Source organism: Erythrolamprus reginae, chromosome 2, assembly GCF_031021105.1.
Source record: "Erythrolamprus reginae isolate rEryReg1 chromosome 2, rEryReg1.hap1, whole genome shotgun sequence".
Taxonomy (NCBI): Eukaryota; Metazoa; Chordata; class Lepidosauria; order Squamata; family Dipsadidae; genus Erythrolamprus; species Erythrolamprus reginae.
This window is the reverse complement of record NC_091951.1, coordinates 45,951,990-45,979,977: the sequence shown is the minus strand read 5'-3', so window position 1 is coordinate 45,979,977 and position 27,988 is coordinate 45,951,990. Positions and strand designations below refer to the sequence as shown.

Genomic DNA, 27,988 nt, shown 5'->3' with positions numbered 1-27,988 from the left:
ATTTTATTTACACGCACACTTGCCTTTCTACTGGTATCAACTTTTTTTTTAATTGTATGAAAATAAATGATTCCAATTTTAGAACAGAATTCAAAAACGTGTAAGTAAGCAGTCATTTGCATCCACCAGTCTTCTATTCATTTGGCTTAACACTGTTTAAACCCACGTGATCTGAAACGAACTTCAGAAACAAGACAATTATAATACAGGGCATGTGTCTCTCTCTCTGTTCCATGACTGGAATTCATTACCTCCCAAGAATTCCAGAATCATTTCAGAAGAAATGTACATGTCCTGCTGTTATCAATTCAGGGAATTAACAAAACATGTGTCCTTCAGGGATACACCGAATAGCCGTCCATCAGTCAGCACAGTGTAAAATCTCATGCTCCATTCTCCTTCTCATAGGAATGAGTTCTCCCATTTCCTCTTCGCCAACGGGAGGCGGATGTGGTTCCCGAGCCCAGGTATGAGACCAACCTGATCAGATTTGATTTAGAGGAGGTAGGTGGAAGGTGGCCAGGGCACTGTGGAACACTTCCCTCACAGCTCTCATCAGCTGCAGCCGGGCAAACATCTGGCTGAACAAATGGGGACGTGGTTCCTGTTGGGAGGCAGAAGTTTGGGTCAAGATGGTGTGAAGAGCAACAGAGAATGCTTCCTTTTGGGTGAAGTTAGTGCGAAGGGGGGGGACACACAAAATCCCCCTTTTCTTTTTTTTCCTCTGGCTGTGCTTGGAAAAGATGCATTTCACCATCCAGATAGGACTTGGAGTCACACAATAAACACCCATGAAGGAGAATTTCATTTTTAGGAACTAGTTAGAAGGCATTTTCTGGGCTATGGGATTTTCCAGTGTTATGGAACCTTTGGCCAGTAAGTAGAGAGAGGAAACTGATGCTATTGGAGTAAAATTTATATTGATATCATGATCAAGACGGAGTGGCTGTGGGTTTTGCCTCCCAAAGATTCCATCTGTCCGTCCATCACCAGGGAAGGGGAATTATTGACCCCCTCGGAGAGGGTCCGCAACTTGGGCGTCCTCCTCGATCCACAGCTCACATTAGAGTACCATCTTTCAACTGTGGCGAGGGGGGCGTTTGCCCAGGTTCGCCTGGTGCACCAGTTGCGGCCCTATTTGGACCGGGAGTCACTGCTCACAGTCACTCATGCCCTCATCACCTCGAGGCTCGACTACTGTAACACTCTCTACATGGGGCTACCTTTGAAGAGTGTTCGGAAACTTCAGATCGTGCAGAATGCAGCTGCGAGAGCTATCATGGACTTTCCTAAATATGCCCATGTTACTTCAACACTCTGCAGTCTGCATTGGTTGCCAATCACTTTCCGGTCACAATTCAAAGTGCTGGTCATCACCTATAAAGCCCTTCATGGCACCGGACCAGGGTATCTACCAGACCGCCTTCTGCCGCACAAATTCCAGTGACCGGTTAGGTCCCACAGAGTTGGTCTCCTCTGGGTCCCGTCAACTAAACTATGTCATTTGGCGGGACCCAGAGGAAGAGCCTTCTCTGTGGCGGCTCCGACCCTCTGGAATCAGCTCCCTCCAGAGATTAGAACTGCCCCCACCCTCCTTACCTTTCGTAAACTCCTTAAAACCTACCTCTGTCGTCAAGTGTGGGGAAACTGAAACATCTTCCCCTGCCTATGTAGTTTTCTGTGTATATGACTGTATGTATGCTTTTTATATATTGGGGCTTCTTATTTTTTAGACTTTTTAAATGTATTATTGTTATTTTAGAATCTAAGTATTAGATTTGTCATTATATATTGTTTTTATCATTGCTGTAAGCTGCCCCGAGTCTACGGAGAGGGGCGGCGTACAAATCTAATAAATAATAAAAATAAAAATATTCATCACATCAAAGAAGAGGATTCCCTCATGTAACAATTTAAAGGCAGCTTGCCTGTATTGCTTTAAAAAATCTCAGTGAAGGACAACACCCAGGAGAGGATGTGTTCATAGTTCCATAAATGCTAAGGAGACCCAAATCATAAAGCTTGTGTCATAGATCATTTGCATGCCAAGAGATATATTGGAGGAAAACTCTAAACTCAAATTTAAAATTGTAAGAGCTAAGGATGAATTCAGCCTTCCTCCATAGTGGAAGGAGATAAAAAGATTTTGTAGGAGTCTCCATGCTATAATTAACAGGACAGGCAGATAAGGTTAAATTATTCATACTGCTTTAAGTCTGTCATTGGCTCACAGTAAGCCCACCATTTTTTCCTATTTGCTATAATGAGAGGCATTAGATGATACATTTTGGACTTATGTTCTGAATTTTTTGTAACTTCATATCCTTCCAAGAGCACTTACCCCCAGAATGTGCACTCGGTTGTAGTAGGAACTGAAATCCATGCTTAGCTGAATCAGGAACTTGCAAATCTATAATGTAAAAAAAAAAATACAGTTCCATTTCTCACAGTCCAAATACCTTGGGAGAATTAGGGTTGCTGACAGTTGGTGTCTACCCTGTTTTCCCCAAAATAAGACATCCCCTGGTAATAAGTCCAATCAGGTTTTTTGAGTGCATGGCAATAAGGCCAAGGGCTTATTTCAAAGTTCAAAAAATATAAGATGGTCTTATTTTGGGTAGAAGTTGATGAAACATTTCTCTGAAAATGCTATCCAAGGTCTTTTTTTAATTGACGATCACTGAGACTGAATCGGAAGCAATCTAATACCTAAGAATTTAATAACTATCCCGATCAAACCAGCCTCTGAAGTGAAAAAAATTCTCCCCTATCTGGGAGTTTGAACTTCAACAGCATTTAGTGTTTGGGGCTTGGAATAACATGCTAAAACCCTACCCCAAAATGTGGGGGTGGATACAAGATGGGGGAAAGGAAAGGAGCCATACATTCTGCCATGCAATATGCCATCTTACCGCCTCCGTGCTCACTGTTATCCTTAACCCACCACTGGGGAGCAGGAGCTGCGTTACGAGGGTCAAGACCTCCTGGAAAGGCAGGATGCTATTGAACAACAAGAGCCACTCGCCCTACAGAAAAGAAAGAGCAGAGGCCCAGGTGGGTCCAACAGAATCCATTCCACTTGCTATTTCCACATTGCACCTAGCAGGTAGAAAGGAGCATCAATCCTGGCTTCATTGGAGCCATTAGTGAATAGGATGGAGAAGAGTGGAAACCATGATCCCCTCCCAAAATATCTGTTCCTCTCACTCCCATGCTATAAACATCATCATCATCATAATGGATCAGCAATCTTCTCCCCTAACACTCCGTTTAAGCAAAAGTATTGGGGGGGGGTTTAGGGTTGGGGGGGGTATCATGAGGTGGTACTGCATATGTGCTATGGGGAAAGAAGGGAAGGGAAGGAGGAAGGAAGGAAGGAAAGAAAAAGAAAAGGAAGGAAGGAAAGAAAGAAAGAAAAAAGAAGGAAGGAAGGAAGGAAAAAGAAGGAAGGAAGGAAAAAGAAGGAAGGTAGGAAAGAAAGAAAAAGAAGGAAGGAAGGAAGGAAAAAAAGAAGGAAGGAAGGAAGAAAAGAAAAAGAAGGAAGGAAGGAAAAAGAAGGAAGGAAAGAAAGAAAAAGAAGGAAGGAAGGAAAGAAGGAAAGAAAAAAAGAAGGAAGGAAGAAAAGAAAAAGAAGGAAGGAAGGAAAAAGAAGGAAGGAAAGAAAGAAAGAAAAAGAAGCAAAGAAAGAAAAAGAAGGAAGGAAGAAAAGGCAAGAAGGCAGGAAGGAAAGAAAGAAAGAGAAAGAAAGAAAGAAAGAAAGAAAGAAAGAAAGAAAGAAAGAGGAAAACTTTCTGTTCTAGATTGCAAACTAAAAGGGAAATGATCAACCAAAGAGATTCCTGCCACAACAAACACTGGACCACTTCAACAGCCAATGTCTGTTCAACAGGTGTTTCCCTCTAGATTATATACACTGATTGTGGAAGGCAAATTACTGGGAGCAATCTTTTCTTGGGGAATTAGGTAAAACAATCTTTTATCCAGAAAATGAAGTTTTCATTTCCGAGGCATTGGAGTATTCGAGTGAGACTAGAGAGTTCTCCAGGCTTGGGTCTTTGTAATTCCTTGCTCACCTCTTCCCTGAGAGAGGAGTAGTTCAGTTCAGAAGACTGGGGAAAGACTGGATACAGACCTGAATTGGATGGCAGATATTAGTTACCACAGTAAGCAAGAAATGTAAGATTAGTCAGAGATGCCAGTACAGTTGCATTAACAAAATTAAATTAATGCACTGTAGTGGCATGATGGAAGATCGGTGAGGATCTGATATTGTGATCCACTGTTTCCTTTTGTATCCATAAGATAAATATTCTTAACAAGTCGATGCAAATTGTATGCAACTTAATAAGCTTTCTACTATAAGTTTCTCCACTTACTTAAAATTGTTTAACAAGCTTAGCAAATCGCTTTACTGCATTGCAAACCACTCTGTATTTATATTGCTGTATGTAAACAATTCAAACAAACAGGAGACAAGTAGGTTCTTTCAAAATAATGCAAAGGCTACCAATTCAGCCAAGCAGAAACATGGATGAATCCAGCATACAAGCCAAAAAGACTTTCACCTTCTTCTACTGATCTCTGGTATGTTTCAAAGAGCGTGGCAAGTCGAGCACAATTATACATCACAAAAGCTCCACCTTTGGTCCCCTTCATAGAGATGTTGCTTTCTTCTACATCCAAGAAAACCTAAGGGAGCAAAATTAAATTATGTTGGCAGGAAAGTATGTAAGGCTCTAGTCCTATTGCCTATGAGTTCCTGAACTCTTCCCCCGTAATCTTGCCCGTAGATTACCTAAATCAAGGTTTCACTGTTTTTATTTAGTCTTTTGATTTCTGGTGACTACCCCCAGAATGCCTAGTCAGGTTGGGGAAGGCCAACTGCAGTGTCTAACATATCCAGCAGCCTGCAGTAATTGCTAAAATTGCCCTTTGCCAAGAAGTGACATTGCAGTGATTCACTTGCTCTTCTCCCAACCCCCCAAAATTTATCAACTTGTGATAGCAATCTCTGTTCAGTATCCCATATCCCATTGGCTTTCCCGTTGTGGATCCCCCAGATCAGTAGTTCTCAGCCTTCCTAATGCCGCAACCCTTTAATACAGTTCCTCTTGTTGTGGTGACCCTGCAACCATAAAATAATGAAATTATTAGGAAACCAAGGGGTGAATTCTAACCTACCTTGCTACCAGGTCACTTCCTCCTGCGCTGCATAACCGCGCCTAGTGGATGCGCGTGCATTTATTTATTTATTTTTATTTATTTAATTAGATTTGTATGCCGCCCCTCTCCAAAGACTCGGGGTGGCTCACAACAGTAATAAAAACAGTATAAACAATGGAACAAATCTAATAATAATTATATTTAAAAAAACCAACTGTTAAAAACCATACAACAAATACATACCAAACATAAAATATAAGAGAGTCTGGGGGAGAAGTCTTAATTCCCCCATGCCTGGCGATATAGATGGGTCTTGAGTAACTTGCGAAAGACAAGGAGGGTGGGGGCTGTTCTAATCTCCGAGGGGAGTTGGTTCCAGAGGGCCAGGGCCGCCACAGAGAAGGCTCTTCCCCTAGGGCCCACCAAACAACATTGTGCATGCATGTGCACTGCCATTTTTTAAAAAAAATTCCAAAAATAGAGCAAAAAACAAAATGGCGACGCATGCACAGTGCCAGAAATTTGGCTTCTGTGCATGCTCAGAAGTTTCCATAGTAAATTTTTTTTTTTTGCAGTAGTCTATTTGCATGTGGGTGGACCCACCTGGAGATGGATAGAGGAACAATGTCTTGGTTCCTAAGACCATCGGAAATATGTGTTTCCCGATGGTTTTAGGTGACCCCTGGGAAAGGGTTGTTTGACCCCCCAAAGGGGTTGCGATCCACAAGTTGAGAACTGCTTCCCTAGGTATTATGTTATTTCCCATGATTCCATACATAGCACCAAAACAAAAACATTTATATCTGCAGTACTTTAAGAAGTCTGTGGAGAGGGGTGGCATACAAATCTAATAAATTATTATTATTAAATTATTATTAAGATAGGAAAACCTATGGTATTAGATATCATTACTTTTCTCACAATTCATGCTCAGATTCATCTGGAATATAGGAGTATAACCAAGTCCACTAATCTTATAATTCATTCCCATGCCAACAAATACTGAATTCAACAGTCATGCAAATTTATCTAAGTTTATGACCAAATGTTGTGTTTATCATACAGCACTCATTCTTTATATTGGATTGGCATTATTCTTTATTCTATATACCTATAAGCATGTGTGTGGTTTTCAAAATTATTCCACATTTCAGTTGCCCGGAAGGCAGTCTCACTATTTCTATTCAGTGATGCTGAACCTCACTGCTTACCTGATTTTGATGAACTATACTCAGCATCTCAAATCGGATAGCAGCTGATGTCAGTACGCTGATTACTTTGGTCCATGATGCATCTGCAAATAGGACATCAGAGAAAAAAAGATCTATTCCTCCCAAATGAAAAATAAAACTTCTCTGAAATTTATCCCTTGACAATTTATTTTGTTTTATTAAATCAAATTTATATACTGTGCATCTTACCAAAGCCAATTGAGGATCTAGAAGGGGAAGCCTTTGATTTCCGTCTGAAGTTGAATGTAAAAACTAGAAAACTCAACAAGTCCCATAAAAAAGTATTTCAAACAGTTGGACAGACAATTAAACTGAAAGTGTGACTGGCAAGGTCTACGTTTAAGGTAACAGACAGCCACAGAATAGTTAACAGAACTAAAATATTGGATGGGGTAGACAGAATGGAACAATCAACATTTAGGAAAAAAATGAATATGTGTAGAATCAAACAAGGTAAAAAGGCAGGGAAATCACCCCTGAAACCAAAAGTTCACCACCGTATATCAGCCGACATTTGACTCACCATCCTAATACCAGGACAACTACATGATGGAATGTTAACAGAATGTCACTATTAAAAGATAAAGAGCAGGAGTCCTCAAGATTGGCAACTCTGAGACTTGGACTTCAACTTCCTTGCTGGCTAAGGAACTCTGGGAGTTGAAGTCCACAAGTCTTAAACAATAATAATAATAATTATTATTATTGTTGTTGTTGTTGTTGTTGTTTTTATTATTATTATTATTATTATTATTATTATTATTATTATTACTACTACTACTACTACTACTACTACTACTACTACTACTTGGATTTGGTATGCCGCATCTCTCTGTGGACTTGGGGCGGCTCACAACAAACATAGAATACATTGTAAAACAATTTGATCCAATTAATTACAATTAAAAGACTTTAAAAGATCCTAAAGTTGCCAAGTTTGAAAACCTCTGATAGGAAAAGAGGAAAGCTTTTTCTCTCTCCAGATAAAGGGCTTGGCAGGCCAAAGTCTCTAACTCCAGATGATTGGAATCTGACTTATTTCTCATATGCTATTTGGGGTACTGACAGGGTTCTCTATTTGTAAAGAGCAAGATGGAGGCGGAATGTTATCGAGTGCTCCTTGAGTGATCCTGTCTGGGTCCCTCCTCATCAGGGCGCAACAAGGTAAAATGTGTGCGTGTAATGCTTAAGTAGTTAATAAAGAGGTTAACAGTCTCTCTATGTATCTGAGTGTTCTTTTGAGCCTTTCATTGCACGAAAGCCCAAAGTTCGTATCAGGGATTGAAGCACACTGGATAACTCTGCGCCCAAAAAACATTATCTCAGCACACAGCAATTCCTCACAGAATCTAACAAATAGATAATATACTACATATTTCCCCTGGTTCTAACTAAAACAAGTTGCCATCCAGCAAGAAACTGCATCACCATTATTCTCTTGAGTGAAACATCCTAAGTTTCCAAAATCGAGCACAATAAAATGAGAGGGAAAGGATGATTATACATGGCAGGATGAACAATTACCTTTAGAGAGATCTCCATATTTCAGCACTGAAGCTTTATACATCTGGGAGTGTCGCAGTCTACAAGTTAGAAACAGCAAGAGCTCAGCTAAGTAAACCATGTCTGTTTGTGAATTTGCATTTGGTTTACTGCCTACAGTATCACTGCTGCTATTTTTAAAACGGTAAATGTATCTAGAAGTACCCTTCTATTTACTGAAAGATGGAAAATAAAAGGTTAATTCTTCTTCTTCGATGATAGTCAAAAAATAGGGCTTAAGAATCCTTCCAGAAAGAATTCCCCTTCCTTCAAGTATTCATTTCATAATGGTCCAACTCTTCCTTTATTGTATATTCCAGTGTTTCCCAACCTTGGCAACTTGAAGATATTTGGACTTCAACTCCCAGAATTCCCCTGAGAGCAAATGCTGGCTGGTGAATTCTGGGAGTTGAAGTCCAGATATCTTCAAATTGCCAAGGTTGGGAAACACTGGTATATTCTACTACTATAACAATCTATAGCTGCTAATACACATGGAGATAGGGGGGGAAAGTACAACCACAGTAATGTAATTCACTTCTGACATGGACCAGCTCATTTCATCTCCCCGTTAAGCTCACCTACCTGCCTGATAGTGTTTTCCAGACCAGTGTTACAAGCAGCCTCAAAGCTGATGCTGCCAACCACTTTGTCTAAGTTCTGTGAACCAATCAGTTCTGTGATGCCTTCCCAAGATGCCCCTTAAGATATTTTCTCAGATGGCCACGTGTCTTCTTCCCTTGTACCAAAATACTGAAGATGTATGTCAGAGGGAAAGAGTATTTTTCCTGCATTTATTTTCTCTTTGTATTATTGGCTGCCAAAGTTTTTCCCCCCCTCTATTTTTTTATTGATTTTATTTAACATACAAACATTTAATTGTACAATTGGGTAGAAATTTTAAAAAATGCATAGTAAATAGAATTGTAAAAGATAAACTTTTTATGCATATAGGAAATTGTAAATGTTTAATGTTGTTTGTATGGTGTTTAAATGTTTGTATGGCTGCCAAAGTTGATCAGATGGAAAAACCATTATTTCCTTAGGATGAAGTAATACAGGAAGAAGTCTGCCCTTTTTGTCGGCTCTGGCTCTAGTATTGTATCTAGAGAGTTTCGGTGTGAAATAAGGAAAAGACAGAATTCTACCCACTGACAAGACTGTCCTGATAGCTCAAAACTGCTTTCAGGGGCAGGTTCCTCTCACCTGCCTACTGGTACACTGTGTGTGCATTGTGATGTTTGGTATGCGTATGCGCTCACTGTGCTCGCCCATGTCTACATCCCCAATCATAATTTTGCTTCTGCGCATGCGCAGAGTGACAATTTTCCTTCTGCGCATGTGCGGAGAGCCATCAAAATTACCAAAAATTAGAAAAAAAAGATGTTGGTGAGCACAGACCGGCAAAGGCAGCACTGGAGCGTTCATGCCAAAATTACGCAATTGGCAGCCCACAGCGCACAGCACTGCACCGGTGGGGACCCACCCCTGCTGCCTTTCCATTTCTTGGATCTTTCTCAGGGACTCTTCTATACAAGAAGAACGTTATATTATAACTAACTTAGAAGTGTTTATCTTCTCTTTTTTCTGTATTACTAATACAGTGATCCCTCGATTTTCGCGGTCTCGATTTTCGCGAAACGCTATACCACGGTTTTTCAAAAAATATTAATTAAAAAACACTCCACGGTTTTTTTTGCTATACCATGGTTTTTCCCACCCGATGACATCATACGTCATCACCAAGAGTCACTTCTGTCTCTTTCTCTTTCTTTCCTGTCATTCTCTGCTTCAATCATTTTCTCATTTCTCTTTTTTCTCCCCTTTTTTCTATCATTTCTCTCTCTCTTCCTTCCATTCTTCTCTCTCTCTCTTTCTTCCTCTCTCTCACTCTCTTCCTTCCTTTCTCATCTCTTTCTTTCTTTCCTTCTCTCTCTTTCTCTATCTCTCCCCCTCTTGCTCTCTCTCTTTTTCTCACTTTCCCTCTCTCGTGCGAAAGGACGAGCGGCAAGCAGCGGGCGGGCGAAAGGACGAGCGGCGAGCGGCAGGCGGGCGAAAGGACGAGCGGCGAGCAGCAGGCGGGCAAAAGGATGAGCGGCGAGCGGCGGGCGGGCGAAAGGACGAGCGGCAAGCGGCAGGCGGGCGGGTGAGCGGCGAGATGTTTATTTTATTTATTTAGATAGATGTTTATCTAATACAGTATTAGTTGCACTTTCGTCACTCCCCGGCTCCACCATCTGTGCATGCGCGGCCATGGGAAAAGGGCGCGCATGCGCAGATGGTGTTTTTACTTCCGCACCACTATACCGCGGAAACGTAACCCCCGCGATAATCGAGGGATCACTGTACTTTGTTTATCCTTTTTCTTTTATATAAGTACATAACATTTTAAAATATAAAGAAATTTAATTAATAAGTTTAATATTAAAAATATAGAATTAAATTCAATAAGAATATAATTTACATGTGTGGCATTTCTGCATAGATCTGGTAATAGTTAGGGTTTTTTATTCTGTATTAGTTAGACTTCTACGACAAGTGGAGCAATGGCAGCTCCTTAAATGCTTAATGTTGTATGTCTTTGTCTGTCTTTTTTTTGAAAACAATAAAAAAAATTTTTTTTTAAAAAAGAAGAACGTTACAGACTTTCACAAATCAGGCAAGTTCAACCGATAGTAAACACAGGCTCTGCTTGGTGAGCTGCTCTGCTTTCTGGAGAATCCAAGTAAGAGTGTTATCAGCAGCTTGTTCCAAGAACGAAAAGGGGTCTGCCGACATAGGTGGAATTCAATGATACTGTGCCGAAATCATGAGAGAGAATGGGAACTTACTGGTAGTACTGAAAAGCATTCATGCAAGAATCAGTGCAGGTAATTTTCACCGGCCCACAGACAAGGTGTTTCTAAGAAATTAAAGAAAAAATAACACCAATAATCACAGGCAATCTCCTCACATCATCTGAAGTTAGTTGGGGGAAAGATCAAAAGCAGCATGAGAAAATATTATTTTACCGAAAGAGTAGTAGATGCTTGAAACAAACCTCCAGCAGACGTGGTTGGTAAATCCACAGTAACTGAATTTAAACATGCCTGGGATAAACATATATCCATTGTAAAATAAAATACAGGAAATAGTATAAGGGCAGACTAGATGGACCATGAGGTCTTTTTCTGCTGTCAGTCTTCTATGTTTCTATGTTTCTACTTTTCCTCATTAAGTTGCTTTTCCCTTTTCATAAAAGGATGTTAGCATGTAACAGAGGAATAAACGTTTTGGAGGGCAGCTAAGATATTTACCTGCACTGTTTACCAAAAGTCACAACTGCAGGGTTGCTGGAATGGGCTGAGCATGAGACACGGGACAGGCTGGCTTTATTTATTTATTTACTTATTTATTGGATTTATATACCGCCCCTCTCCGAGAACTCAGGGCAGCTTACAACATATAAAAGAAACAATATGTACAATATAAATATCTAAAATACAATTAATTTAACTAATTACTCTAAAAGCCCTATTCACATTAAAAATCACTCATTCCCATTTGAACAACAGATAGACATCACACTCGTCGGCCATGGGGCTAGAGTCTAGTGGCCCCAAGCCTGGCGGCAGAGATGAGCCTTCAGACTCTTACAGAAGGCGAGGAGAGTGGGGGAAGTACGAATCTCTGGGGGGAACTGATTCCAGAAAGCCCGGCCCCCGACAGAGAAGGCTCTTTCCCTAGGCCCTGCCAAGAAACACTGTCTAGTTCAGTGTTTCCCAACCATGGCAACTTGAAGATATTTGGACTTCAACTCCCAGAATTCTGGGAGTTGAAGTCCAAATATCTTCAAGTTGCCAAGGTTGGGAAACACTGGTCTAGTTGACAGGACCTGGAGAAGGCCGACTCTATGGGACCAGACTGGTCGCTGGGATTTGTTGTGGTTGGCTCTGGCCCAGCTCCTGCCCCAAGGAATGTGGAGGTAGATGCAGGGGAAACATCAACAAGTCATAGGCCTGTTTTACTGCCAACAGAGTCAGGTAGTGCAGTTTCCTCGGACGAAGAAGAAGGTGAGGGTGACTTGGAAGAGGGGGGCTTGGCACACAGCCCAGGAAGCCAATCTCCATTATCTTCGGTCGATTCGAATGACGAAGTGTTAGACCCACACAGGCACAGAATTATGCATAGAAGAGACCAATTGAAGAAATATTACAGGAGATAAGAGAGGCCACCTGTGTTTGGGTGGGGCTCCAGCAATTAGAGCTGCTGATATAAATATCAGCGTGCTGGCTTGGCCGTTGTGGAAGATTATCTGATCGTTGTTTCTTCAGGACCGTGCCTTGTTGTTCCCGGACTTTGTTGATTTTTCATGACTTTGAAACCAAAGCAGGGCAAAGTGTGTGTGTCTCACTTCCTTGGAAGAAGGAGGGCTGTGACGTTTCTTCACAGCTGCTAGCTAAGTACTTAAGGACTGATTAAGGGGATTGTACAGACTACCAGGTTGTTTTGGGACGAGTGCTCTGCAATACAAAAAGGGTGATTTGCTTCTTTTGAATTTTGTGATAAAGAACATTGTGTTTGAACTTTCAAGTGTGTGTGTGTGTGTCTGAAATTTTTACCCTTGAATTTTCGGGAGACTCATACCATAGAGCCCAGCAGAACAGGATTCATGCGGCAGGAGGCGGTCCCACAGGTAATCTGGCCCGATGCCATGTAGGGCTTTATAGGTCATTATCAACACTTTGAATTGCATCCAGAAACTAGTCGGCAACCAATACAGTCTGCGGAGTATTGGAGAAACATGGGCATGCCTAGGAAGGCCCATGACCACTGCATGTTGCACGATTTGCAGTTTCCAAACACTCTCCAAAGGTAGTCTCATATAGAGAGCATTGCAGTAGTCGAACCTCGAGGTGATGACACAAAGAAGCATGTCATCTTTTCTTAAGGCAATCCAATTCAGTAGGAAAAGTTTGATTGCATTGTATATAATATATCCTTCCCAGAAGCAAGTATGGGACAGTGGCTAAGGCAACAGGCCAGAAAACAGGGAGACTTGAGAGTTCTAGTTCCACTTTAGGCACAATGCTAGTTGATAATTGGACCAGCCACTCTCTATCAGCCATAGTGCCAGGAGATAAAGGGGTCAAGCCATCACAACTACAGCAGAACTTTGTAAAAAAAATATCAGGTTAGTTAATCTCTCTTTCTAATCACTTTGGGAAATTGCCTATTTAATTATCTCAAAGCTATCAGAGGTTTTCAGAATGACAAGGCTGAAGAACTACCTGATGAAATTATCTTCTTTCTTGAACCAAAATAAATTAACCACAAGTTTAAGAATTTAAAGAATTGGAAATGAATGGCAAAAACCTGAACAAGAAAGTTATAAATGAATTAAGAGTACTGTCAAATCTGGAATATTGGTCATTTTACCAGTTGGGATATTTTGGAAATAAATAAATAGCTTTTCATGGGAACCAAATTGATTTATCTATATTAAGTCATAACAAAGATTTGAGATTTTATGTTTTCAGAAATTGACACTAGAGGGAAGTAAACACTCCAGGCAGGAAAGAAAAGGAAGGAGAAGGCAAAGGCAAATCACTTATGAAAGTCTTGCCAACAGAACTGCAGGAACTTGCACAGGAAGTCACCAGGCATCAATACTGATTTGAAAGCACCAAAAATAAATAATCGTAATAATTTAAAAAAAAAACAACCTCTTCCCAGAAGACAGACCATTCTGTACCTGGTGAGTTGTGAAAGATTGAGGTTGTGCTACTAATCTCCACAGTAGATCCACCTTCTGCTGCTGGAACGCCTCCTCACTGTTCACAACGTGGACAATACTACAGCAAACCCCTGGCTCAGCCTCCTGGAGAAGAACAGGTGTTCCCAGGAGAGTCACAGACAGGTAAGACTGCTATTTCCACCCACCATTCCATGAGCCAAGCCTTTGTCAATCTACTCACAGTGCATTGCTGGACCACACGCTGGAGCTCAACCACATGGTGCAACTTCTCTTCTGTTACTGAAACCCAAAAGAAGATTACCAAAAAGACATTCATGCTGAAATCACTATACATATTATTATTATTATTATTATTATTATTATTTATTGGATTTGTATGCCGCCCCTCTCCGTAGACTCGGGGCGGCTAATAACAATGATAAAAACAACATATAACAATCCAATCCAATACTAAAATAACTAAAAAAAACCTTATTATAAAAACCAAACATACATACAGACATACCATGTGTAAATTGTAAAGGCCTAGGGTGAGTTTTAGGAAGCTAATGAAAGGTGAGGAGGGTGGGGGCAATTCTAATCTCTGGGGGGAGTTGGTTCCAAAGGGCCGGGGCCGCCACAGAGAAGGCTCTTCCCCTGGGTCCCGCCAAACGACATTGTTTAGTTGAAGGCCCACTCTGTGGGACCTAATTGGTCATTGGGATTTGTGCAGCAGAAGGCGGTCCCTGATATAATCTGGTCCTGGAGGTCCTAATTATATGGAGTTGAAATGCTCTGTAGCTCTAACTGTAACTCTTTCCATTGTGTAACATCCATCTGACCAATAAACAGTATTTTTTTACATTTATTTATCTTTATTTTTCAAATTTATAAGCCGCCCCTCTCCTGACACACTCAGGCAGGACCAGGTTTAGTTCACAATATAAAAGTCAAAAATAGGGCTTTCTCAGCCACCATGTTCCAAATATGGAACTCTGACCCCCAAAGAGAAATAATTTTACAATTTAAAATTTTCCCAATCATTCAGCATTTGAAAAACAGTAATTACTACAGGACCAGACTGTCTTTCAGATTGCCAGTTCCCCCTTCTTTAAAAAAAATAAACATGGTTTTCCTTGCTTTATTTATTGTTTCTGAGCATTATTATTTTTTTTGTGGTGGTTTAACACCTTATGCATTGTTATTTTGTAAGCCTTCCGGAATGAAGTGCAGTATGCAACTAAAATCAAATTGTTCCAAATCCTGCAAGTCCTCATCTCAGCCCATCTATAAAATTAAAATAATTCACAGCCACCTGTTTTGCAGGATTATTGCATAAGGATGGATATAATAATGCTATATGTATAATATCTCTGGGACTGCCTTCTGCCGCACGAATCCCACCAACCAGTCAGGTCCCACAGAGTTGGCCTTCTCCGGGTCCCATCGACTAAACAATGTCGTCTGGCAGGACCCAGGGGAAGAGCCTTCTCTGTGGCGGCCCCAACCCTCTGGAACCAGCTCCCCCCAGAGATTAGGATTGCCCCCACCCCTCCTTGCCATTCGTAAACTTCTTAAAACCCACCTCTGCTGTCAGGCATAGGGGAACTGAAACATCTTCCCCAGGCCTATATAGTTTATGTATGGCATGTTGTGTGCATGTTTTTTAAGTTATGCGTTTTTAACTTTGTAATATTAGATTTGTATTGTATATTGTTTTCTATTGTTGCTGTGAGCCGCCCCGACTCTGCGGAGAGGGGTGGCATACAAATTTAATAAATAATAATACTAATAATGTCCATATTCATCATGGAGAAAATGTATCCATATGGTTGCTAGGAGTCAAAAACAGAACTTGGCGGCATGTAACCAATAAATCAATCTGCTTATATATTATCCAAAGGAATCAGAGGTAGGATTCAGCAGGTTCTGACCAGTTCTGGAGAACGGGTAGTGGAAATTTTGAGTAGTTCAGAGAATCAGTAAATACCATCTCTGACTGGCCCCTCCCCATCTATTCTCTGCCTCCCGAGTCCCAGCTGATTGGGAAGAAATGGGGATTTTGTGGTAACCTTCCCTGAACAAGCCCGCTAAGCCACGTCTACAGAACCAGTACAGTGTTCCCTCAATTTTCGCGGGGGATGCGTTCTGAGACTGCCCGCAAAAGTCGAATTTCCGCAAAGTAGAGATGCGGAAGTAAATACACCATTTTTGGCTATGAACAGTATCACAAGCCTTCCCTTAACACTTTAAACCCCCAAATTGCAATTTTCCATTCCCTTAACAACCATTTACTCACCATTATTACTGGTACCATTGAATAAGGCACTTAGTGATCCTGATATTTGTAAACATAATTATTTAATAACAATAATTATTATTTTTATTATTTATTTGCAAAAATTATTAGTTTGGCGATGACGTATGATGTCATTGGGCAGGAGAAACCGTGGTATAGAAAAAAACCCGCAAAGTATTTTTTAATTAATTTTTTTTTTTAAACCGTGGTATAGCCTATTCGCGAAGTTTGAACCCGCGAAAATTGAGGGAACACTGTAGTAAAAAAAAGTTGAATCCCACCATTGAAAGAAATGTAAGCCACTTACCAAGAAAAACATCCAAGTTGGGGTCATAGCCTTCCAGCCTCTCCTGCTTCTGCAGGAATTCTTTCAAGTGCAGTTTACATACGATTTCATCCTGGTCTGCCTGGATAAATGTGGTATATTTACACTGGCAAAGGTTTTCCTTCAAGGCCAGAATGTCCTCAGGAACTCGAGAGGCTTCTGACCCAGCAGGCCAATCAACTTGTAACTGATGCAAGAACTGATGGATTTCCTCCCCGACAAAAGCTGGAACCAGCTGCACGTTGATTCTGTTTGGGCAAAACAAACAAAGAGACTCTTCAGCAAACAAACTCACAATCATTGCATTCATGTCACTGCTAATATGGTACAAACTGCAGAAAATCCTCAGAAAAGCAGCATAACAGAGTACAGTGGTACCTCGGTTCTCGACCACAATTCATTCTGGAAGTGTGGTCAAGAACCGATTTGGTCGAAAACCGAATTAATTTATCCCATAGGAAATAATGGAAATGGATTTAATTGGTTCCCAGCCCATTGACTTGCTGGGAACCAATTAAATCTATTTCCTCTATTTCCTATGGGATAAAGATCAGAGGGGAGGGGTGAGAGGGAATGGGAGTCGGGATCTGACACACCCCTCCTGGCCGCCCTCTTAACAGCCTCCCAGTCTCTACCGTCTAACTGCTCCAAGCTGCAGAAAGGGTAGGGCTGGCTGCAATACCGGCAGCTTCGGGGGGCTCCTTTCCTCAGCGGTTCAGTTCGTTACCTGCGCCAACTTTTTCTTTCCCGCCAGTGGCGGCTCCGGCGGCTTCCCTTCGAGGAGCAGCAGCAGCGGCGGGAACGTCACGTGATGAAGGGAAGCTGCTGGAGCCGCTGCCGCCGGGAAAGAAAAAGTTGGTGCAGCTGCCTGGAGGAAACAAACTGAACCACTGAGGAAAGGAGCCCCCCAAAGCTGCTGGTATTGCAGCCAGCCCTACCCTTCCTGCAGCTTGGAGCAGTTAGACGGTAGAGACTGGGCGGCTGTTAAGAGGGCGGCCAGGAGGGGCGTGTCGGATCCCAACTCCCATTCCCTCTCACCCCGTCTCCTCAGCTGCTTTGCAAAGCTGCCCTGGTCGCACATTTCGGATAGTAAACAAAATTTTCTGTTCAGTATCCGAATTTTTGTTCGGATACCGAAGCAAATTTTTGCAGAAAATTTTGTTCGGTATCCGAAATGTACAAAAACCAAGGCGTTCGAGAACCGAGGTACCACTGTAATAGATTAAAGGACCACGAGTCAAGGGAAGTGCATCTAATTTGCACCTCATAAATACCTTGACAACCCAAAATGAAGGTCATACGTTTTTTTTATAACCTGAGCTGTAAAGTGATTGACAATAAAGACTCATTCCACGCACTAACCCTTGAGCTTGGAGCAGGCCTGCCAAGTGGTCAGTGAGGAGGATGGCCCTCAGATGACCCAGACTGAGCGACTTCAGGCCTCTCCGCCCATGCAGAGGCACACAGTTGAGGATGATGCAGTGTCCCTGGGATGTCAAAGGAGGCTTTGTGTACAGAGGAAGAGCTGTCAGAATCTGCTCAAAGACTGCTGGTCTATCCAATTGCACAATCAGTCCAGCTGGAACATTTTGACAGCTGTGAATGGGAGGCACTCCGGGGCACTTCAATGAAAGGATACTCTCAAGGATGTCTTTGGGAACCTATCACAATATAAAACACAAAAGACAAGATGTGACATTTTTCTAGTGCTAGTTGTTGAAGAACAGAAACCAACCATGCTACACATTGGAAATGCAGATGTATTCTCATTTTAAAGCTCCAGAGTAAACCACAACAATGTGGGTACTAGTTTCTCCGATGAATACAAAAGAAAATAAATTTATTCTATATCTATTATACAAGCTATAACGTATGTTGTTAAGAAACACATTTGAATTTTGGACTTCCAATGAATGGAAGAATGAAATGTCCAAAAAAGTGAGGATGAGAGAATGGTGATGAATTTTTGTTTTAAATTATATTAGAGTTTTTAAGTCTTTTTAGCCATATTAATTGGATTTTTAGATTGTATTGTTATGTTGTTCTGATATGTTGTGAGCCGCACTGAGTCCTCGGAGGGGACGGCATACAAATCCAGTTAATAATAATAATAAAAATAAAAATAATAAAATAATAATAATAATAATAATAATAATAATAATAATAATAATAATCAAGCAAAACTATTATGGGACTTCCGACTTCCGATTGACCGAATTCTGAAGCATAACACACCAGACATCCTGATTATGGAGAAAAAGAAATTATGGATCATTGACATTGCAATCCCAGGAGACAGCAGAATTGAGGAGAAGGAGCTAGAGAAATTAGTGAAATACGAAGATCTAAAAATCGAGCTGCAATGACTCTGGCATAAGCCAGTGAAAGTGGTCCCAGTGGTACCTGGCACGCTGGGCGCAGTACCAAAGGATCTCAGTGGACATTTGAAAACCATCGGAATTGACAAAATCTCCATCTGTCAATTGCAAAAGGCCGCTTTACTGGGGTTGGCAAACATAATTCGCCGCTACATCACACAGTCCTAGGTGCTTGGGAAGCACCCAACTGGTGATGAAATACGAAATCCTGCATAGTGATCTCGTTTGCTGTGTTGTACTGACATAATAATAATAATAATAATAATAATAATAATCATCATCATCATCATCATCATCCATATGTATTCTAGGTGGCTGCTCCTCATGAGGAGGCCACAGGACAACAGCCACTGACCGATTTGAGTGCCAGGAGACAAAGGGATCAAGCCATCACAACTACAGCAGAGCTTTGTAAAAGGATATCAGGTTAGCTAATCTCTCTTTCTAATCACTTTGGGAAATTGCCTATTTAATTATCTCAAAGCTATCATAGGTTTTCAGAATGACAAGTTTGAAAAACTACCTGATGAAATTACCTTCTTTCTTGAATCAAAATAAATTAACCACAAGTTTAAGAATTTAAAGAATTGGAAATGAATGGCAAAAAACTGAACAAGACTTTGATTCAAGAAAGTTATAAATGAATTAAGAGTACAGTCAAATCTGGAATATTGGTCATTTTACCAGTTGGGATATTTTGGAAATAAATAAATAGCTTTTCATGGGAACCAAATTGATTTATCTATATTAAGTCATAACAAAGATTTGAGATTTTATGTTTTCAGAAATTGACACTAGAGGGCATAGTTCCCTCTAAGCTGAGCAGTGAGCAATCGCTCACTTAAAAATCATCATCAACTCAGAGTTTTCCAAACCTGCCCAGAAGCCGAGAGGGAAATTTTATTATTATTTCTGTGCCGCCCAGTCCCGAAGGGACTGCCGCTCAGACACTATACTTTTCCGCTCACCCCCAAAAAAATTTAGAGAGAACACTGCTAGAGGGGAGTAAACACTCCAGGCAGGAAAGAAAAAGAGGTGGGGGGGAGTTGTATTTGGATTTTGGTCACATGGGTTTTCAAAATCTCACAAATATTCTAGGAGATTTTAAAAGAATGGGGTCAGAAATTGTAGCTATAATATCAGAAACATCGGCAATATTGTTTTCTTCTATGGGTAGACCATGCCCAAATCATGTTAATGAAGGAAAGATAAACATAAAACAAACTTTGCTTGATTCAAAAATATTAGAACATCGGGTAAGTGTAAATTCCGAGACAGAGAAAAAAGCTAAAGTGGAAACACAAATGACAAGTGGAATAATCTGGATGAGGATTTTCCATTCCATATACAAAAGGTGGTGGCTAAAGCTTTGAAAACTTTTTTTATTTACATTTTTTACTCTCTCTTTCTACTCTCTCTCTGAGTTTAACTTGTATTTGCTTTTATTATTGTATTAAATTGTGTGTATGTGTGTGGGGGTACAGCTGAATTTCTGTTTTCATTATGTGCATTCTTTCCATATTCTCAAAGCTTCTCTTCTGTAAACTTTTGAACATAACATGGGCTATGTTCACACAATGCAGTATGTTCCATCTGATCAGTGAATTAACCTACTGGCTGGATTCACATATTACATTGAACAGTAACATAACATGTCTGTTTTTGCTAAACCATAAAAACAGGAAAACACTAAGCTTACTATGTCATGGAAATGCAGCTCATTTGAATAGGATATACAGTGGAACCCCGACATAAGAGCTGCTCTACTTAAGAGCAACTCGAGATAAGAGCTGGGAGGGGAGAGATATTTTTGTTCTACTTACAAGCCCAAATTCGAGATACAAGCGCCAAGGAGCTGTCTCCTGAAGCCGAACGCTAACTTCCGCGTTCGGCTTCAGGAGACAGCTGCGAAGCGGCGCGCGTGTTTTAAAAGGTTGCAGCCGGCCTGGGGGGCTCGGGGGGGTGCTTGCAGCTTTCTTTCTTGCTCTTTTTCTTTCTCTCTTTTACCTTCCCTTCTATTTCTTCTTTTCTTTCTCCTTCCCACCTTCTTCCCTCCCTCCCTCCCTTCACTCATTCCTCTCTTACTCTCCCCTTTCATAAGTTTCCTTGCTTCCTTCCTCTGTTCCTGTCCCTTCCCCCTTTCTTTCTTTCTTTCTTTCTTTCTTTCTTTCTTTCTTGCACTTTTTCTTTCTCTCTTTTACCTTCCCTTCCTCTATTTCTTCTTTTCTTTCTCCTTCCCACCTTCTTCCCTCCCTCCCTTCACTCATTCCTCTCTTACTCTCCCCTTTCATAAGTTTCCTTGCTTCCTTCCTCTGTTCCTGTCCCTTCCCCCTTTCTTTCTTTCTTTCTTGCTCTTTTTCTTTCTCTCTTTTACCTTCCATTCCTCTATTTCTTCTTTTCTTTCTCCTTCCCACCTTCTTCCCTCCCTCCCTCCCTTCACTCATTCCTCTCTTACTCTCCCCTTTCATAAGTTTCCTTGCTTCCTTCCTCTGTTCCTGTCCCTTCCCCCTTTCTTTCTTTCTTTCTTTCTTTCTTTCTTTCTTTCTTTCTTGCTTGCTTGCTTTCTTGCTTGCTTTCTTGCTCTTTTTCTTTCTCTCTTTTACCTTCCCTTCCTCTATTTCTTCTTTTCTTTCTCCTTCCCACCTTCTTCCCTCCCTCCCTCCCTTCACTCATTCCTCTCTTACTCTCCCCTTTCATAAGTTTCCTTGCTTCCTTCCTCTGTTCCTGTCCCTTCCCTCTTTCCTTCCTTCCTTCCCACCCTCCGTCCATTCATTCACCCATTCCTCTCTTGATCGCTTAAAGCCGGTCCCTGGTGCAAAAAGGGTTGGGGACCTCTGTCCTACAGGATTGGGTGGCAGAGAAGTTGAACATATGTAAATTTAAAAGTTTAAGAAAGTTTACAAGTTAAGTGAAAGAAACTTCATTATTCATTTATATGTACATGTACATTTCTTCATTAAAAACATGTCTTTCTGCATAATTTAGACTAACTTTGTGAGTTTTTTGAGGGCTGGAACCAATTAAAATTATTTACATTAATTCCTATGGGGAAAAGTCGTTCGAGATAAGAGCTGCTCGACTTAAGAGCCCAGGTCCGGAACGAATTAAACTCGTATCTCGAGGTACCACTGTACTGTAATTCAGTGTACTGGATGAGCCAAGAAAATGGTTAATAATTAAACACATGAAGATTGGTAGATATATAACCAACTTGATTAAGAGTTTTAGGTTTCATTAATGGTATTTTAAAAGTTGATATTAGTATTTTTTAACATGGAAGTCTAGGACTCTTTTCTAACTTCAGAAAAAAATATTTTTCCTTCTCCTTAGCCAAGGCTATTTCTTTTGATATTATGAGAACTTCTCAACACTAAATGGTAGAAAATGTTCTGAAAACCCTTGAACACATTTGTAAGTTTTAGGAAAGATACAAACCCAGCAAAGCCAGCTGAGAAAGAGTAATATAACACATAAATTTGGCACCTGTGGGATGTCATCAAGGAACCCATTTGCAAAGGTCTCTCAAACTGTGGCATCAATTTCTCATCAGTTCCAAGTCAAATTCAAAACTGCCTGAGTTTTGAAGCATTATACATTATAATATATACCATATTTAATATACTCCTCAAAAAAAATAAAGGGAACACTCAAATAACACATGGTAGATCTGAATGAATGAAATATTCTCATTGAATACTTTGTTCTGTACAAAGTTGAATGTGTACAACAGCATGCGAAATTGATTGTCAATCAGTGTTGCTTTCTAAGTGGACAGTTTGATTTCACAGAAGTTTGATTTACTTGGAGTTATATTGTGTTGTTTGTGTTCCCTTTATTTTTTTGAGCAGTGCATATTAATATGTAATACTTTTAATATTTTTAATATTTTAATATATTTAATATCTGTCTGTCTGTCTGTCTGTCTGTCTGTCTGTCTGTCTGTCTGTCTGTCTCTATCTATCTGTCTATCTATATCTATCTATCTATCTATCTATCTATCTATCTATCTATCTATCTATCTATCTATCTATCTATCTATCTATCTGGATTTATATGCTCCCCTCCCCTCCGAGGACTTGGGGTGGCTTACAACACAATATAGTACACTGCTCAAAAAAATAAAGGGAACACTTAAAAAGCAGAACATAACTTCAAGTAAATCAAATTTCTGTGAAATCAAACTGTCTACTTAGGAAGCAACACTGATTGACAATCAATTTCACATGTTGTTGTCCAAATGGAATAGTTGTGCAAAGGAAATATTCAATGAGAATATTTAATTTGTTCAGATCTAGGATGTGTTATTTGAGTGTTCCGTTTATTTTTTTGAGCAGTATGTTAAAGCATAGCTTTAGCCTTATACTATCTACCATGGAACTCACCCCATTCCAAAGAGATCTGTAAGAGGGTGTGCATAAGCGCACCAGGGAGTCTACCATCTCTATCCTACTGTCCCCATTTATTCGTACTCATTTCCTGGGTTCATGTCCATGTTTATACCTATACAGTACCTGTTATCTCATATATGTTTGACTGACTGACTGACTGACTGACTGACTGAATAAATATTACAATATACTTTACAATATCACAATATTGAATCTGTATTACTTTACAATAATATAGAACTAATTTATTTCTGTGCTCCTCCCAATCTAACCTACAGCCCTGAGATTTCCCGATGGCCTCCCATTCATGCATTGGTGGCATTATTTAGCCTTTGGACAGACCTGGCAAGGAAATGCAGATGCAACTACGTTCGCACGTTAGCTAATAACCCAAAGGTGCTTTTTTTCAGGAGGCAACTGGACTTTCTTGGGTTTTTTTCTTCGAAGACGTTTCACTTCTCATCCAAGAAGCTTCATCAACTCTGACTGGATGGTGGGAAATAGAAGGATTTATATTCCTTGCTGGTCACTTGCATCATTTTAGAGCAGGAGTAGGCAAAGCTGGCTCTTCTATGACATTTGGATTTCAACTCCCAGGACCCCTGAACTAGCATGATTGGCTCAGGAATTCTGGGAGTTGAAGTCCACAAGTCATAGAAGAGCCAACTTTGCCCACCCATGTTTTAGAGCAGTGGTCCCCAACGTTTTTTCCACCAGGGACCAGTTTCAGCAAGACAATTTTTCTATGGCCCGGTGGGGGCGGAAAGGGGTGTGGTTGGGGGCTGGATTAAGCATGGGGGTGCTGGTCCTTCCCGCCCCTCTTTCCCGCCATCGCCCTGTGGCCGGCAGAACCTGCCTCCCAAGCCCTCTTGCCCAGCGGGGGCTAAGCGCTGGAGACAGGGGGTCAGGTTGGCCCTCCTGCCTCCCCCCAGCCAAAAACGCAAAAGCGCCCCGCGGCAGAAGCCAAAAGAGGCTTGAGCCTCTCGGTCCTTCCCGCCCCTCTGTCCCGTCCATCGTCCTGTGGCCGGCAGAACCTGCCTCCCGAGGCCTCTTGCCCAAAGGGAGGCGAAGCGCTGGAGGGAGGGGGTGGCGGCATGAGGGCCGGCAGCTGCTGACTCCACGGACCGGTGCAACATGCCCCACGGCCCGGTACTGGTCCGCGGCCCGGTGGTTGGGGACCCCTGTTTTAGAGGGTGTTTTGATGTTTATCTGTGTCGTCAGGGTCTCCTGATTCCTGTAGTCTGCATTTTGGGGGGAAATCCATTCATACTTCCACACCATTCGAAGGATGTTTATCCCAAATTGTGTAGCTAAAAGTCTATGGAGATTCTCAGTCATCCAGGTCACTGTTATCCCAAAGGTGCTTTTTCAAGAGGCAATTGGACTTTCTTGTTTTTTTCTTTTGAAGACATTTCGCTTCTTGGATTTAGGGTTTTATAGGGAGTTATTTTAGTTAGGATTTACAATGGGGTTTTTAATAATTACTGTTAATATTTGACTTCTTTTTATTGTTGTACTATTGTATTGTTTTTTTATTGTTGTAAGCCACCCTGAACCCTAAGGGATTGGGCAGCACAGAAGTCTAAATCAAATTAAATTAAATTAAATTTCTCATCCAAAAAGCTTCTTCAGCTCTGAATTGGATGGTGGGGAATGGAAGAATTTGATGGCCATGGGATAACCATGACCTGGATGACTGAAGGTCTCCATAGACTTTTAGCTATGCAATTTGGGATGAGCACCCTTCGAATAGGAACGGATTTCCAGAAAAATTGCAGGCCACAAGGAACCATTAGCACTAAACCTCCAAGTGTTTCAACGACCCCCTAAAAAGGATGCAAATGACCAGCTGTCTTGTAAGGAATACAAATCTTTCCATTCCCCACTATCCTGTCAGAGCTGAAGAAACTTCTTGGATGAGAAGCAAAATGTCTTCAGAGGAAAAAAACAAGAAAGTCCAGTTGCCTCCTGGATAAAAGCACCCTTGAGACAACCATAACCTGGATGACCAAGAATCTCTAAAGCAGGAGTCTCCAACCTTAGCCACTTTAAGACTTGTGGACTTCAACTCCTGCTCTAAAGATTCAGTCAGCCCACCCGCCCTTTTCGTTCCCATGCCCCGCCCCTATTTTAAGCCCCGCCCCCACCTGTCCGTTCGCGAAGATGGCCCTCAGAGCGGCCCTGGGGGCCAGGAAGTCCCGGCTCCGTAAATTTCGGGCGCTGTTCTCTTTGAACCAAACGGAGGCACGAACTCCATCTTCGCCTTTCCCGCTCAGGACGGCATTGAAAGCCGCCAGCGTCTGTGACACGCGCAGCCGGCTGTCGGCGGTCTCCATAGCGACAGAGGGTTGTCTGGGGGGGACGGGAGGGAAACACTCTATACGACGCTCTTCGCGAAGACAGAAAGCGACGGGGGTTTTCTTGCACGAGCGCTTGACGGAAGTGACGTTGGGAGAGAAAAGTCCCCGGGTGTGTGTGTAAAAAGCTGTATAGAACGGCGTGTTTTGCTGCTTCTCGCTGGAGTACTACTTCGAAGTTACTTCGTTTATAGTTGTTAAATAGACTAACAAGACGCACTTTCGTAGTGGTTTTCTTTCTCCTTGGAAGATTTAGACCAGTGTTTCTCAATCTTGGCTGCTTTAAGATATGTAGACTTCAACTCCCAGAATTCCTTAATTAGCATGGCTGGCTGGTGATTTCTGGGAATTGAAGTCCTCACATTTAAAACATAAAAACCACGAGGCAACTTGAAAGCTATCAAAATGAGCAGTAAAACATTGTCAGACAAAAAGAAATACAATGTGGATAATGAATTTTTTGTTTGTATATTTCATATTTCTATTTAATATTCAATATATGCACTTGATTTCTATATTTGGGATTTTATGAATTACCAAAGGCCTCTGTACATTTGTAATGTTTTCTATAGTTATTTGATATTTTTTGCCATTGGTATCCTAGTTTTTTTGCCATTCCTAGATGGTAGGTATATAATGAGCCGGGGTGAAGCTGACTGTAGATCTGAAGGTCAGCAGTTCATATCTCATCACCAGCTCAAGGTTGACTCAGACTTCCATCCTTCCAAGGTGGGTAAAATGAAGACCCGGATTGTGGGGGCAATATGCTGGCTCTGTTAAAAAGGGCTATTGCTAGCATGTTGTAAGCCGCCCTGAGCCTAAGGAGAAGGGCGGCATAAAAATTGAATAAATAAATAAATAAAATAATGCTTTTAACTGTCTTTTTGTGCTATACAGTATAATCCTGACAAATGGCGAAGAACAAAAAGCAACATATAAAATTGTACACCTGTGATGCTATTGGCCTAGTTAATAATGTCAATGAATCCATCATGTAATTTTGCTTTAGTATCTTTTACTGGAAATAAAATGAGACATATTTCTGAGTGTGATATAGGACAGCTCCTAGCTGGCCTTGAATAATTTTGAAAAAAGCTAAACTTGGTCAGATAGTATCTGGATCATTAGGAGTCTGGCACTATAGTATTATCGCTAGTTTAGAAAATCAAAAGTATTTGATTCAGAAGATAATGACAAACCACTTCTACTTTATTATTGAGAAAACATTGTTTTATTGATGTACGGTAATTATTACAAGCTGAGTTCAATTTATAGGAAACTTAGGCTTTAGCAAAATTTGGGCAGCAAAACAGGGCAAAGCAGAATATTTGAAGGTGAATGCCACATGAAGATAGAGCCATTTTTTGGATTATAAGCATCTACATCTCTTTCTACATTTTTCCCCAGAAGAAAAAGAAGATCCATAATACTTTTTTTTTCTTAGTTACAGCTTGTCAGCCACACAGAGGGAAGAAAGCTTGTACTTGCTGAGCTTCCTTGGTCTCAACAGCAATCTTAATTTTGTTTTGTCTCTTGCATGGCCTTGGCTACTTCCTTTTTAAAACCTTATGTACAAAACACATTTTTAATATAAAGTTGGAAATTTATGCTGTTTTTTTAGGATACCTTTTTGATTAAAACAATCCTCTAAAAACATTCATCAACCATTGAGGCCAAACTAAGAAGTTCTGGATACAAGGGATTTACCGTAACTCTCTTCTCTCGTGTTCTACTTTTCTTCAGTGGCCTCAATTCCAAAACCATAGTTTTAAATCCAGATATCAAATAAAACCTTAAACTATTCTTTCTTGCACACCTTTCAAAATACACTCGGAAAAGGAGGTGGTTCTTGAAAGTCAGAATTACTTCTCTCTCTCACACAAGGTTGAGAGAATAGGGTGCTCATCTTATTTTCTCCACGTGATCAGCTCTTGCCAATTGAAAGGATAGTCTGTATGTATTGCTAGATATTTCAAACACCAAATTTACTGAATGTGTAATGGGTTTTTGCCACCATATTTGAGCTTTGCTTGGCATTCAGCTCTTCAGAGGCGGATAAAATTAGAATTATTAAATGAAACCAATACATTTATGGTCGATGAATGCATTTGGCCATTGAATAATATCCCAGGAATGCATACCTAAAAGTAGGTAGGCCTAAAACAGAACCAACATTTTATTAAATATGATTGCTTCTTACCTATTTAATCAGTTTTCTCTTTTTGGTTCCTTTCAGCCAGTATTGACTCCTGGCAATTGTCTGAACAAGTCCCTGCAGGTTTTTTTTAGATTTTAGAAATAGTCATCCCCAAAGTTTTTGGCCCAGTTTGCACTGTCTGTAGGTTTAGCATTACAAGTTCTTCCTTTTTGTATTTTTAACCTTTAGGAATGCAGATAAATTTAAAGTTTACAAGTTGACACCAGAAGGGAGCATGTGTGTATATGTGCAGTGTTGAGGAATACAAGTCAATGAGGATGATTTTCCACTGTGGAAAAGTATGTGAGCTACTTTCCCTCCATAAGTAGCAGAAGCAAAAATATTATTACAAATCAGGAAGCAGAGTTCTGATTCATTTGAGAACAGAGAG

At 40.8% G+C, this 27,988-nt stretch overlaps 1 protein-coding gene across 1 annotated transcript; it reads right to left on the bottom strand.

Annotated features, from left to right (window-relative positions):
• Positions 1-24: 24 nt before the first annotated feature.
• Positions 25-25,484, bottom strand: DALRD3 (DALR anticodon binding domain containing 3). The gene is made up of 13 exons (XM_070738091.1): positions 25,191-25,484; positions 17,640-17,938; positions 16,260-16,525; positions 13,895-13,953; positions 13,672-13,797; positions 10,769-10,839; positions 7,920-7,978; positions 6,375-6,457; positions 4,566-4,689; positions 4,074-4,132; positions 2,913-3,026; positions 2,342-2,410; positions 25-604 (listed from the first exon to the last, which is right to left on the bottom strand). Exons 1-13 carry the CDS (start codon positions 25,377-25,379, stop codon positions 485-487), a joined length of 1,638 nt encoding a protein of 545 aa, XP_070594192.1. The 5' UTR covers positions 25,380-25,484; the 3' UTR covers positions 25-484.
• Between the last annotated feature and the right edge of the window lie 2,504 nt (positions 25,485-27,988).